This window comes from Acipenser ruthenus, chromosome 19, assembly GCF_902713425.1.
Source record: "Acipenser ruthenus chromosome 19, fAciRut3.2 maternal haplotype, whole genome shotgun sequence".
Taxonomy (NCBI): domain Eukaryota; kingdom Metazoa; phylum Chordata; class Actinopteri; order Acipenseriformes; family Acipenseridae; genus Acipenser; species Acipenser ruthenus.
This window is the reverse complement of record NC_081207.1, coordinates 14,846,233-14,859,516: the sequence shown is the minus strand read 5'-3', so window position 1 is coordinate 14,859,516 and position 13,284 is coordinate 14,846,233. Positions and strand designations below refer to the sequence as shown.

The 13,284-nt window shown below is 46.8% G+C and overlaps 2 protein-coding genes across 5 annotated transcripts in view; one reads left to right on the top strand and one right to left on the bottom strand.

Moving 5' to 3' along the window:
* LOC117424612 (tyrosine-protein kinase STYK1-like) overlaps positions 1 to 13,284 on the top strand; it is a 67,070-nt gene that overhangs the window by 25,450 nt on the left and 28,336 nt on the right. For all 4 annotated transcript variants that reach the window (XM_034041149.3, XM_058992519.1, XM_058992521.1 and 1 more), the window contains one exon: positions 10,412 to 10,471. In XM_034041149.3, the coding sequence (XP_033897040.1) occupies positions 10,412 to 10,471 (60 nt within the window). The remainder of the gene's footprint in view (positions 1 to 10,411; positions 10,472 to 13,284) is intronic.
* LOC117424614 (caspase-2-like) overlaps positions 1 to 13,284 on the bottom strand; it is a 55,003-nt gene that overhangs the window by 37,398 nt on the left and 4,321 nt on the right. The window lies entirely within an intron of this gene.

Genomic DNA, 13,284 nt, shown 5'->3' with positions numbered 1-13,284 from the left:
GCATTTCCCCACATACAGTGCCTATAGAAAGTCTACACCCCCTTTCAAAATGTTCACCTTTTGTTGCCTTATAGCCTGGAATTAAAATGCATTAAAATAGTTTTTTTTCATGTATCTACACATCCTACCCCACAAATTCCAAGTGAAAAACATATTCTAGAAATTTGTAGAAAATAGCTTGGTTGGATAAGTGTCCACCCCCCTTGTAATAGCAATCCTAAATTAACTCAGGTGTAGCCAATCGCCTTCAAAATCACACACCAAGTTAAGTGGCCTCCACCTGTGTTAAATTGTAGTTATTCACATGATTTCAGGATAAATTCAGCAGTTCCTGTAGGTTCCCTCTGCTGAGTAGTGCATTTCAAAGCAAAGACTCAACCATGAACACCAAGGCGCTTTCAAAAGAACTCCAGCACAAAGTTGTTGAAAGGGACAGATCAGGGGATGGGTATAAAAAATATCAAAGGCCTTGAATATCCCTTGGAGCATGGTCAAGACAATTATTAAGAAGTGAAAGGTGTATGGCTCCACCAAGACCCTGCCTAGATCAGGCCATCCCTCCAAACTGGATGACTGAGCAAGAAGGAGACTGATCAGAGAGGCTACCAAGAGGCCAATGGAAACTTTGCAAGAACTACAGGCTTTTATGGCCAAGACTGATCAAAGTGTGCATGTGACAACAATATCCCAAGCACTCCACAAATCTGGCCTGTATGGTAGGGTGGCAAGAAGGAAACCATTACTCAAGAAAGCGCCCTGTCTGATTTTCTGCATTTTTGCATATTTTTGACACTGAATGTTATCAGATCTTCAACCAAAACCTAATATTAGATAAAAGGGACCCTGAGTGAACAAATAACACAAAAATGTGATACATATTTAATTTATTTATTAAAGAAAGTTATGCAACACCCAATGCCCCTGTGTGAAAAAGTAATCGCCCCCTTAGACTCAATAACTGGTTATGCCACCTTTAGCAGCAATAACTGCAACCAAACGCTTCCTGTAGTTATTGATTAGTCTCTCACAGCGCCGTGGAGGAATTTTGGCCCACTCTTCCTTGCAGAACTGCTTCAACTCAGTGACATTTGTAGGTTTTCGAGCATGAACTGCTTGTTTCAGGTCCTGCCACAACATCTCAATGGGGTTTAGGTCTGGACTTTGACTAGGCCATTCCAAAACTTAACATTTCTTGTTCTTCAACCATTCTGATGTAGACTTGCTTGTGTGTTTCGGATCATTGTCTTGCTGCATGACCCAGCTGCGCTTCAGCTTCAGCTCATGGACGGATGGCCTGACATCTGATACAGAGCAGAATTCATGGTTCCTTCAATGATGGCAAGGCATCCAGGTCCTGATGCAGCAAAGCATCCGCAAACCATGACACTACCACCACCATGCTTGGTTCTTACTGTGGAATGTGTTTGGTTTTCGCCTGACACAGCGGGGCCCATGTCGGCCACAAAGTTCCACTTTTGACTCATATGTCCATAGAACATTGTTCCAGAACTCTTGAGGATCATCCAGGTGCTTTTTGGCAAACTTGAGATGAGCATTCATGTTCTTCTTAGTGAGCAATGGTTTCTGCCTTGCTACTCTACCATGAATCCCATTTTTGCCCAGTGTCTTTCTGATGATGGAGTCCTGAACACTGACCTTAGCTGAGACGAGAGAGGCCTACAGATCCTAGGGTTGTTCTACGGCCACTCCTGGGAAGATTCAATACTGTCAGAGCCTTAGATTATTATTATTATTATCATTATTATTATTTATTTATTTATTATCAGACGCCCTTATCCAAGGCGACTTGCAATTGTTACAAGATATCACATTATTTTTACATACAATTACCCATTTATACAGTTGGGTTTTTACTGGAGCAATCTAGGTAAAGTACATAGCTCAAGGTACAGCAGCAGTGTCCCCACCGGGGATTGAACCCACGACCCTCCGGTCAAGAGTCCAGAGCCCTAACCACTACTCCACACTGCTGCCCTAGAAATGGCTTTGTAACCCTTTCCAGACTTATAGGCATCAACAATTTTTTTTCCGGAGGTCTTCAGGAATTTCTTTTGTTCGTGGCATGATGTGCCTCTAGAACAGGGGTGGGCAATCCTGGTCCTGGAGGGCCGGTGTCCCTCCTGGCTTTTGTTCCAACTGTGCTCTAAATTACTTAATTGTACTGATTATTACCAATTATTGGTCTAATTAAGTAATTTAGAGCACAGTTGGAACAAAAGCCAGGAGGGACACCGGCCCTCCAGGACCAGGATTGCCCACCCCTGCTCTAGAACCTGTGTGCTGACAACTTCACTCTGGTGATTTATATTGGGCAGGGCTGGCCCAAATCAGGCCTGGTTGTTAACCAAAGTACTCAAACAGCTGACCCTAATTATCCCTTTAATTGGGTTGAGTTAACTAGGGGGGGGCAATAACTTTTTCACACCTGAAGATTGCATGTTTGATTACCTTGCACACCAAACAAATGAAAGAAGCACCAAACGTTGGTGTCATTTTTTCTCTCAGACTCCCCTCTATATACTACTACAACCCACAAAAAAATCAGACCAAATACAATGTGAAAAATGTGCAAAAATGCAGAAAATCAGACAGGGGGCAAATACTTTTTTACGGCCCTGTAAATGCATGAAACTCTGAGGCACTGACACAACAAAATATGAAAAAAGTTCAAGGGGGTGTACACTTTCTATAGGCACTGTATATTATAGAATCATATATATTTGAAAAAGCAGTTAACGATTGGAGTATGCATGTTTTACTCGGGATTGATCAATAATTAATAATTAGGCAATATACAGTTTTTAATTAAGGCTGTTTTATCAATAAAGAGTGTCTTACCCCATTGATAATTTTTATACTGCATAGACAACTGTCCCTTTAAAAAAATACATACGTAATTTGCATTGCTCCAAACGTATGACATATTATATTATGACACCACCAGAGTCTATAGTCTTCCAAGGTGTCATTCCTAAATGAAGAACGGATGTCCCAAAGTAATTTCTATTTTTTATACAGTGTGCGCACATATATCTTAAAAAAATTAAAAATAAAAATTTGGGTGTAACAGGACGAGGTGCCCTGTACATTGATTTGTTTATTTTATTTTAGAACGGGGTCCCCCTCCGCCCCTGTATTATTTTGTATTTGTTTTGTATTATTATTATGATTTATTTATTATGTATAGAAGACGGCGAAGCGCCGCAGGTTTTGTTATTGTTTATTATTGTATTTATAGATGACGGCGTAGCCGAGTGTTTGTTTGTTTTTGTATTAAGTAGCGTGGATGGGACCCCTGTGGCCGATAGGGCGCCTGTGGCTCTGCAGCGGAGCCGCCAGATCTGTGTTGTCCTCCGGCACTATAGGTCTGGTGGCATTGCTGTGGATCTGCAGTGCGAAAAATGACGGCTTGGCAGGAGCACGTTTCGGAGGACGCATGCTAAATTGGGGTGAAAATCGGGGTAAAATAATTGGCGACGACTAAATTTATAAAAAAAAAAAAAAAAGTAGCGTGGATGGGAAGCACCATCCACACAGTAATTAGAAAGCTTGTGCAGAAGGTGGCCATCTCCCGAATTAATTAGGTGATTTAATTTGTTGCTAATCGGGAGATGGTCACCTGTATAAAAAGCCTGCAGCTCTCCATCTCGGGGTGGAGGAGAGGAGAGGAGAGGAGAGGAGAGGAGAGGAGAGGAGAGGAGAGGAGAGGAGAGGAGAGGAGAGGAGAGGAGAGGAGAGGAGAGGAACGGAACAAAACTTAAAAAAAACACACAGGAACAGTGAAGGCAATCTGCCCAGCCTGGCCTGTGTTTTATTTATTTTGTGTTCGTGATTTTGTTTTGTTTACCTGTTTTATTTTGCTCTGTGTTTTTTTGTTAAAACCTTTTATTTAATTTTGTATTTAAATAAAACGGTGGCCAGCCGAGTCTTTATTATTTGAAAACTGCAGTGCCTGGTGTCAGTGTTTTTAAGTTCCTGCTTCTGCCGTGACGTCACCGCCCAGCCATTCCTGTCACATTGGGCAATGAGTTTAACACATCTGCATCGAGCATGAAAATGCCCAAACTGTTTTATACATAAATTAAGGGTGCTTACAACCTAATATGAATGAAGGTTGACAGAGTTGGTGACATTTTTTCAGTAACATGGCATGAAAGGGCAGTTGTAAGGAAGCAGGATCTGTCGCCACGGAGCCAGCACAGATACCTGAGCACTACCTTCACGGCACAGCACTGACACGCACCACGATCCCAGAGTTTTTGAAGAGCACAATTGTGTGCACCGGAGACGTGGGATTATTAACTGTGTGTTGTATTATTTTTGGGTTTGCAAGCCCACCATGTTCTCCCAGATACCATTGCTGGTAAAGGGGTGGTTTCTTTTGTTTAAATAAACACTGTCATTTTGGGAACATTAACTTTGTTTGGATATTGAAATCAATACATCACTTCATTATCCCAGGTTTAAAAGGCATGTCGTATGCAGACAGACTAAAATAATTGAATCTCTTCAGTCTTGACCTGAAAAAAGAAACAAGGACCAGGGGTCACAAATGGAAATTAGATAAAGGGGAATTCAGAACAGAAAATAGGAGGTATTTTTTTTACACAGAGAATTGTGTGGGTCTGGAACCAACTCCCCAGTAATGTTGTCAAAGCTTTTCTGACCAACAGGAAGGTCTTTTGTGGTGATGTTTTAACTTTGCAACTGTTTTTCATGTTTTGAGCAAAAATCTAAAATGGCAAAGAAGGATGAGAACACTAATTCCGAGGTAGGTATCTAATTAACATACCTCTCGTGCAAAAATCTATAAAGTGTTATGTGACAGACCATGCATTTTCACGAGATGTCTGGCACGTGCTAACAATCGCCCCTGCCAGACCACAGCCAAACCAAACATAACATTTTTAATTAAAATAAAATTTAAAATAACACTAAATATATTTAAACCATACACTAATAACAAAACATACTAATTTTAAATAAACACAGCACCATGCATTTTTTAACACCAAACAATACATTTATTTACACACAGGGCTTTGCCCTGTCCCCTTTAATTATGTGCAGGGCTTTTCCTCTGCCCTGTCACAGGTTCATGTGGTCGGAATGACTAAAATGGTTCTGCCTGTTTCAAAGAATTCTAATGGAGATGGGAATCTATTTCAGACAGGCTCAATCTAAAGTAAACCACCAGTTTGGACCTTACAGAAGAGCAAGTGCTACGAAGATATCGAATGCAGAAGGCTACGATATTGTATTTATGTGATGAAGTTCAAAAGTTATTAAGTTTCATATTTGCAACCGGGTATGGGGGATATTTTATGCCAAAATGAAAAATAAATAAATAAATACACATATTTATTTATGTATTTCTATATGTATTTATGTATTTATGTATTTGTGTATTTATTCATTTATTTTTCATTTTGGCATAAAATTTCTCTCAAAACCAGGTATATGAAACTATAATTTAATTAATACAGAACACACCCCTTTTTTCTCTGTCCTGATCTATTAAATGTATTTCTCTTGTTTCTCCATATCTCCTGACACACATATATGTTTTGTTTTTCTCCTCTTTACTACCTTTCAATCCCACCTGTCCATTGATCAAATCCTGAAATGATGCAAAAACTGACATTTGCAATAACAGTGTGCCCCGGACTGGATGGTTCGGCAGTTCAGTCAGAAGTCGGCCATCCAGAAAGGGGGCAGAGTCACAATACCAGAAGTCATCGTCTTAATGCAGTATGAGATGTGTCCGTCATGGATTGGAGGATACGTGATTGCACGCACTACCAAAGGGGGCGTGACTGAAGGTATATCAGGGGATGTGGCCGAGCAATCTGTTTCTTTGTTACGGTTACGGAAAGACCTGTAAAGGACTACTGTTGTAAAAAGAAACCGTGAGCTTTTGTGTTTTGTTTTGTCTCTCTATTAAACTGTCACGGTTGTCATTTATAGAAGGCTAAACTCCAGGAGCTGTAGCTAAACAGCCCCAACCTCCCTAGAGCTTGCCTTGACCCATGCAGAATGGGTCGAGGCTCTGCTTGAGGAGGGTGAGTGTGGCCGGGCCTCTGAGGGGGACCAGCGAGAGGGGAGAGAATGACTGATTGCCCCAGGTCCACTGCACGTCAAGCCAAGGTAGAAGAGAAGGAGACTGCAGACAGCCACGCCGCTCCTCCCTTGATCCGGACTGCATCCACACAGGCCCCCCCACCCACAGGTCTGTGCTTTTACTGCAGCAAACCTGGGCACCTACAGTGGCAATGCCCCTCCACCACAGCCCCACTCACCAGCTCATTGCCAGGAAACATCCTGTCTCCCATACTTACAACATACACCTGCGCTCACACAGCTGGGGCCCAACAGCCAAGCTGGGAGAGGGTGGCCCCCCTCTCTCCTGAAGCCACCGACAACAACCCACATAGACCACCAGTGGTAGTCGGGAGAACCACCTCAGGGGACTTCTGTCATGTTCCAGTCTGGACTGAGAGGGACCCCTGCACCGCCCTGGTGGACACCGGCTTGATGGTGACCCTGGTCTGCCCCGATGTTCTCCCAGAGGGGGTCCGGCTGGAACCCACAATGGTCCAACTCCGCACAGTCACCAGGGAGCTGATGCCAATGAAAGGGAGGGGAAGCCTGGCCATACAAGTGGCTGGGCGGACAGTACACCACTGACTTTCTGCGCTACATGGGCAGGCAACGGGCCATTGCATTTACAATGGAACCTGGCCCTGGCCTTGGCCTACCCGGAGGGGCCAGCCATCCTGCAGGGGCAGCTAGGCCGCGACCGGGACCCCTTTGCTCGTCAGGGCCAGACCGCCAGGAGAGGGGAGCCAATGAGCCAGCCATACCCACTGTTGGGCCAGGGAACTCAGCCCTTCCCCGGGCCCCACCTCAATTACATGTAACCTGCCAAACTGTATTTTTGTTTTGTTCATTTGATTTTTTAAAACATTTTTTTTGTATTGAATTTTATTTTATCGGGCACCACCAACCATCGGGCCGGGCTCCATAATCCGTGCTCCATAATCCCGCTTATGTACACCAATGTAACGTTTTGTCAGGTTTATGAAGCAGGACTCAGGGAGACAGTGTGGAATTCTCGATTTTAGGATTTATTGCTAATAATCCAGAACACAATGACCCCGTCGCCTACCCCCGCCCCCAGGGGCAACACAGCCTTCCGACAGGCCCAGCACTGGAGAGGACTTCAACCCCCGCAGCCCTCCATGCCAGCCCAGAGGACCTCAGCCCTGTGTTGGCACCCTCAGACCCCCACTCCACCTTCTTGCTGGACACTGACGTGAGTGACGAGGGGATCGGAGCTGTCCTGTCACAGCCTGGGTCAGACAGTGAGTAGGTAGTCGCATACTACAGCCGGTCGCTCAGCAAGACCGAGCGCTGGTACTGTGTGACGTGACGGTAGCTGATGGCAGTGGTCAAGTTGGTCCGCCACAATCTCTGCGGGCTCCCCTTCACAATGCAGACAGACCATGCAGCTCTTTAGGTTGCATGCTGGATAGAACAATTACAAGAATTTAACTATTCCATCCAGCATCAGGCAGGGGAGAAGCACGCTAATGTGCACACAATGCAACTGGAGGGAACAGAAGGAGGCCGAGTTGTCCTCAGGAAGTACAGAGCAGTGCTGTGCACTGGTGCCAGTGGAGAGGACGGAGTGGAGGAGGCACCAGGAGGCTGACCCAGATCTCTGTCCTGTGCTGCAGTGGCTGGAGGACCAGTGGAGACCACCCTGGGAAGAGGTAGCAAGACACTCTACTGCCACACATGGGCTGTGGTCGCTGTGGACGGGGCTGGGTTTAAAAGATGGCATCCTCTAACGGCAGTGGAAGGCAACAGGGGAGGTGAGACGGCAGGTGGTTGTCCCCCAAGCGCTGCGCCTGGAGGTGCTCAAGGTCCACCATGGGACCCCAGGCACCGGCCACGTCGGGGTCACGAAGATGCTCTGGCGGCTCCATCAGTCCTTCTACTGAGGGTAGTGCAGACGGGAGGTCGTGGACCTGCCAGCGATGCAACACCTGCATTACTCGAAAAGGGCCCCCGGGCCAGTCGCATGCCCCCCTCCAGCAGTACCAGGTAGATGGACCCATGGAGAGGGTCACCGTGGATGTCTTAGGCCCCTTTCCATGCTCAGAGAAAGGGAACCATTTCGTCCTGGTGGTCCTTGACTACTTCACCAAGTGGCCGGAGGCATACACTCTGCCAGCCCAGGAGGCAGAGACAGTAGCTGAAACACTGCTGGAGGGGTTCTTCAGCCGGGATCCCCCAGAAGCTCCATTCAGACCAGTGGCGCAACTTTGAGTCTTGGGTCTTTGCGGAGATGTGCCAGCGCCTGGGGATCCAGAAGACCCGGACCACCCCCGTCCACCTGCAGAGTGATGGATTGGTTGAGCGTTTCAACCGCACGCTGGTCGTGCAGCTGGTTGTGACCACCGCCAGCCACCAAAAAGACTGGGACACCCACCTGCCTCTTGTGTTGCTAGCCTGCCGTTCAGCTATGCAGGACTCCACTGCCTGCACTCCAGCTCTGTTCATGCTGGGTCATGAGCTCTGCACGCCAGCAGACACCCCCAGTGCAGCCCCGGGTCCTGAGTACACCAGGGGGCTGCTGATACCGGCTGGAGGTAGCCCATTTGAGACTTTGACGAGGGACTAAGGGGGTGGGGGAGGTCAGTGTAACGACCCGGACAATTGCATCATTGCATGACTTGTTGTCTGTCCCATTTGTCTGTCTTGTCTATATTTTATGTTAAATGTATTGTAAGGAGAACAGGTCACACTGTTACTTAGCATGGGAAGGGGGAGTGAATGAGCACGTGAATGCGTGCTGCTGCTATATTTTATCTGTTTTATGTTGTTGAAGCTGACACCCTGGGATCCTTCAAGAAGCTGCTTGATGAGATTGTGGGATCAATAAGCTACTAATAACCAAACGAGCAAGATGGGCTGAATGGCCTCCTCTCGTTTGTAAACTTTCTTATGTTGTTATGTTTTTATCTCTCCCAGTTAGCAGTGTGAAAAGGGGGACTACAGAGCATGGGTTTGATTGGTTGGGCCAGAAAACGGTGGGAAATGAGGAGAGGGTATATAAGGGGTGCATGAGTCACACTGGGAGGGACAGCGAGAGTGACAATGAGAAGAGACTGCAGCGAAAGCTAGAATGATAAAAAATGATAAAAGGGTTTATTATTTTGGTGGCGTGAATTCCGGCGCCTAAAAGGAATTCATTGTTTATTAGCAAAAAATCCTAAAATTCCACACTGTCTCCCTGAGTGCTGCTTCATAAACCTGACAAATGTTACAGTATCTTTTTAATTTAGCCAGTAAAATATTTTCTACACAATTTAAAATGAAATAGACTTTATGGTAGTAAAATAATAATAATAATAAGAAGAAGAAGAAGAAGAAAAATACATTTCACAGAGCAGCTAAATAATATGTTGACTAAGTAATTTACTGTAGTAACTAGTTCTATTCATACAACAAGCTACCTCACTGAACACGGCTTCTTTTCTGACAGCGATATACACTTATGCCATGAGATAAATGCTAGCAACATCTATCTTTTACAGCGATTTGCTGAAAATAATCGAATGGCAGCATATATTAAATTATGTACCTGTCAAAAACTGAAATCGTGCTGCTCATCGTGGTGACGTCAATTTGTACAGCAATTGATAATTAACGGCACAGCAGTCTGTCACAAATGTGCATCACTGGCACAGAGCCGGTGGTTGCTTTCAGCGACGTTGGCACGGAGTGTTAACGGGCAATGTGTGTCCAGTTTTCAGTGTACTAGAAAACCGGACAGCAAATTTAAATAACAGACAGTTTGCAACTTTAGCTCTGTGTGTGTGAGTGTCTGTGTTTGTCTCTGTGTGTGTCTGTGTGTATGCGTGTCGGGCGTGCATGTGTATATGTGTGTGTGTCTGGGTGGATGTGGGTCTGGCCTGCATGTCTATATGCGTGTGTGTCTGTGTGTATGCATGTCTGGCCTGCATCTCTATATGCGTGTGTGTCTGTGTGTATGTGGGTCTGGCCTGCATGTCTATATGTGTGTGTGTATGTGTGTATGCGTGTCGGGCGTGCATGTGTATATGTGTGTGTGTCTGTGTGGATGTGGGTCTGGCCTGCATGTCTATATGCGTGTGTCTCTGTGTGTATGTATGTCTGGCCTGCATGTCTATATGTGTGTGTCTCTGTGTGTATGTGTGTCTGGTCTGCATGTCTATATGTGTGTGTCTGGCCTGCATGTCTATATGTGTGTGTGTCTGTGTGCATGCGTGTCTGGCGTGCATGTCTGTGAGTTTGTTACTGCCAGACTAATCTTTACTAATGTCGCTGTTTATTTCCACAGAACAAGAAGTGAAGTACGTTTCCACAGACGATAAGTGTAAACCAGGAGACACTCTGTGTGGTGAGTAAAATCAGAACCACTGAACAATAGAACAAGCTAAGAAAGAAAGAACTGAACAGCTACAGTGAAGCAGTTGCAGCAGTCAGACCCGCTCAGCTCATTGTGTGAGCTGCTCTCATCTCCACACAAGATAAACTAGGCAGCTGAGCTGAACAGCAGAGACTGGAGGGAGAAACAGCATGTTGAAACCTGAACTCTGATCCATGATAACAATGCAGCAGCACATGATCGGGTTGGTTTTAGAGATAAAGATTACACAAATGCAGACTTAAAGTCTTTAACCTGGGTGTTTAAAATCAATCAGAGGCTACTGCCCTGAAGTGACACATTGATTAGCAGCAGTTCAACTGATTTATTTCGGGGACCTTAACACCAGAATGACCAAGGCAGTCATTTTGACCATTTATTTAAACTTAACACTAGAACCGCCGGGTTTATGCTACTACCTAGAACAGCCGGCAGCAGTTATTTTGACGGGTACATTTCAAACAGCTTCGATATAAAAATGAAAGACAAACTTTCAGATACAACTCAAAAGATGTATTCATGAATATCATATCTAACATTTGTATAGCAGAAACGCTGTATTTAAAAGGCTTTGATTTCAAAATTAGCACATATAATGCATGACTTAAAAAAATGAAAAACTATAATAAAATAAACATTTGAGAAGAAAATATTGTGTAAACTGGTATATTTACATACAACATTGTAAAAACTATGTAATTATTTACAAAAATAACAAAAAAGAAAGTAACTCAATTGCCATTGTGTAGCATGAATGCACATTCAGGGAAACATACTTCAAAGTAGCCCTGTGACGGAGCTATTGTTGAGTGGCGTATGAGTGGTGACATCACATACCAGGAAGTAACAGAAACCAAACAATAAATGACGGATGTGAAACTGAGCGCTACGGCGCTCAGCTATTTTATTAAATAATAAAACAAAAGATTTAAACAAAACAAACACACTAAACAAACAAAAGGGCATGTTGGCCAAACAAATAGAAATAAACAAATAAGTATCGTGCTGGTGTAAAACCAGCACGCTTAGCAGTTGTTTCGCTTTCTAAATCTCGCTCTCTCCTTGCTCGCTCTCCCATACTCTCCTCTGTACACTCCCCCCTCTAGCACGGACAGCTGGAGGCTTTTATATTCTGGCCGAGGGGTTAACTAGCTGTTAATTATCTTATTACCCCTTGGCCACAGTCTGCACGAGTTTAGTAAGGATGCGTGACTGTCAGCTAGTTAAATAATCAGTAGCTGTTCAGTCACGCATCCTCACAAGGTTTTTAAAATGACAAAAACAATAACAGATAATAGCGCCGGCTTTTATCCGTGCCGCAAACAATAATACAAATAATAAAACAGTGCACATATATATAGGGGCGGGACACTCCACCACACATGCCCCCCCTTGTGCGCAGCACACATGGCCTCAAAAGACCACCTACCTTAGTCCTCAAAGTCCCGGTTTACAGTCCCGGCCCAGGAACAGGGGCAGAAACGGGCCAAAGGTGATGGCCACGGTGGGAGGTCTTCCTCCCACCCCAACAGCTGTAGCAGCCTGGCTGACCACACACAGGCCGGCTCCTCCGGCCAAAGCAATCTTGCGGCCGCCCTGTGGCCTGTGGGGGTGGTCTCCTGACCTCCCCCCCCCCACGCTCCCTCTTCTGGGGCTCCAGCCACCGAATTTCCTGCAGCGAAAGTGCTGCGGGAAGAGCTGGTCTCCTGACCTGCCCCCCTTCTTCATGGCCGGCAGCTTCCCAGTCAAAGCAGAGCCGGCGGCGACCCCAGGCAGCGACGGCAGCAGCGGACCCTCGGGAGGCGACAGCAGCAGCGGACCCTCGGGAGGCGACAGCAGCAGCGGGCCCTCGGGAGGTGATGGCAGCAGCGGACCCTCGGGAGGCGACAGTAGCAGCGGACCCTCGGGAGGCAACGGCAGCAGCGGACCCTCGGGAGGCGAACTCGGGAGGGGAGCCCCTGACCATGGAGGCGGCAGCGGGAGCTCCACTTCTCCCTCGTACCCTGCAACTGGTGGCTCCACAGACGATGCGGAGCAGAAGACAACCCCAGGTGATGCGGAGCCGCAGGCAACCCCAGGCGATGCGGAGCAACAGGCAACCCCAGGCGGTGTGAGGCAAGCATCCTTGGGCGGTGCGAGGCACGCATCCTTGAGCGGAGCGAGGCAGGCATCCTTGGGCGGAGCGAGGCAGGGCAGGAGCAGTCCTTCCCATGGCGGTGGAGGTGGAATCAGCAAGTATTCACCCTCTGCTGGTGGAGGTGGGAGGGGCAAGCAGTCCTCCCATGGCTGTGGAGACGGAACCAGCAGGTATTCACCCTCTGCTGGTGGAGGTGGGAGGGGCAAGCAGTCCTCCCACGATGGTTGAGACGGAACCAGCAGGTATTCACCCTCTGCTGGTGGAGGTGGGAGCGGTAAGCCGTCCTCCCAGGTTGGTGGAGGCAGAGGCATCTCCCGCTGCTCTGCTCCTACTGGTGGAAGCAGTGGAGGTGGGGACAGCGAGTAGTCTCCTCCTGTTGCAGGGAACCGGTGCTTCTCCTTCTCCTCCTCTTCCTGGAGAATGGGGCAGTTGACCACAAAGTGGCCCCACTCCCCACAGGCAGTGCACCATTTCACAGCCTCAAGAGCGCTGAGGTAGGCTTCCCAGCTGCCCTTCGGTCATCCCTCCTCCTCCTCTCCAGGGTGGGGGCAGTTGACGACGGAGTGGCCCCCCTTCCTGCAGGAAGGGCACCAACTTGAGGCCTCGACCAGGCGAAGGTAGCCATCCCAGCGTCCACTCTTGAGCTTCC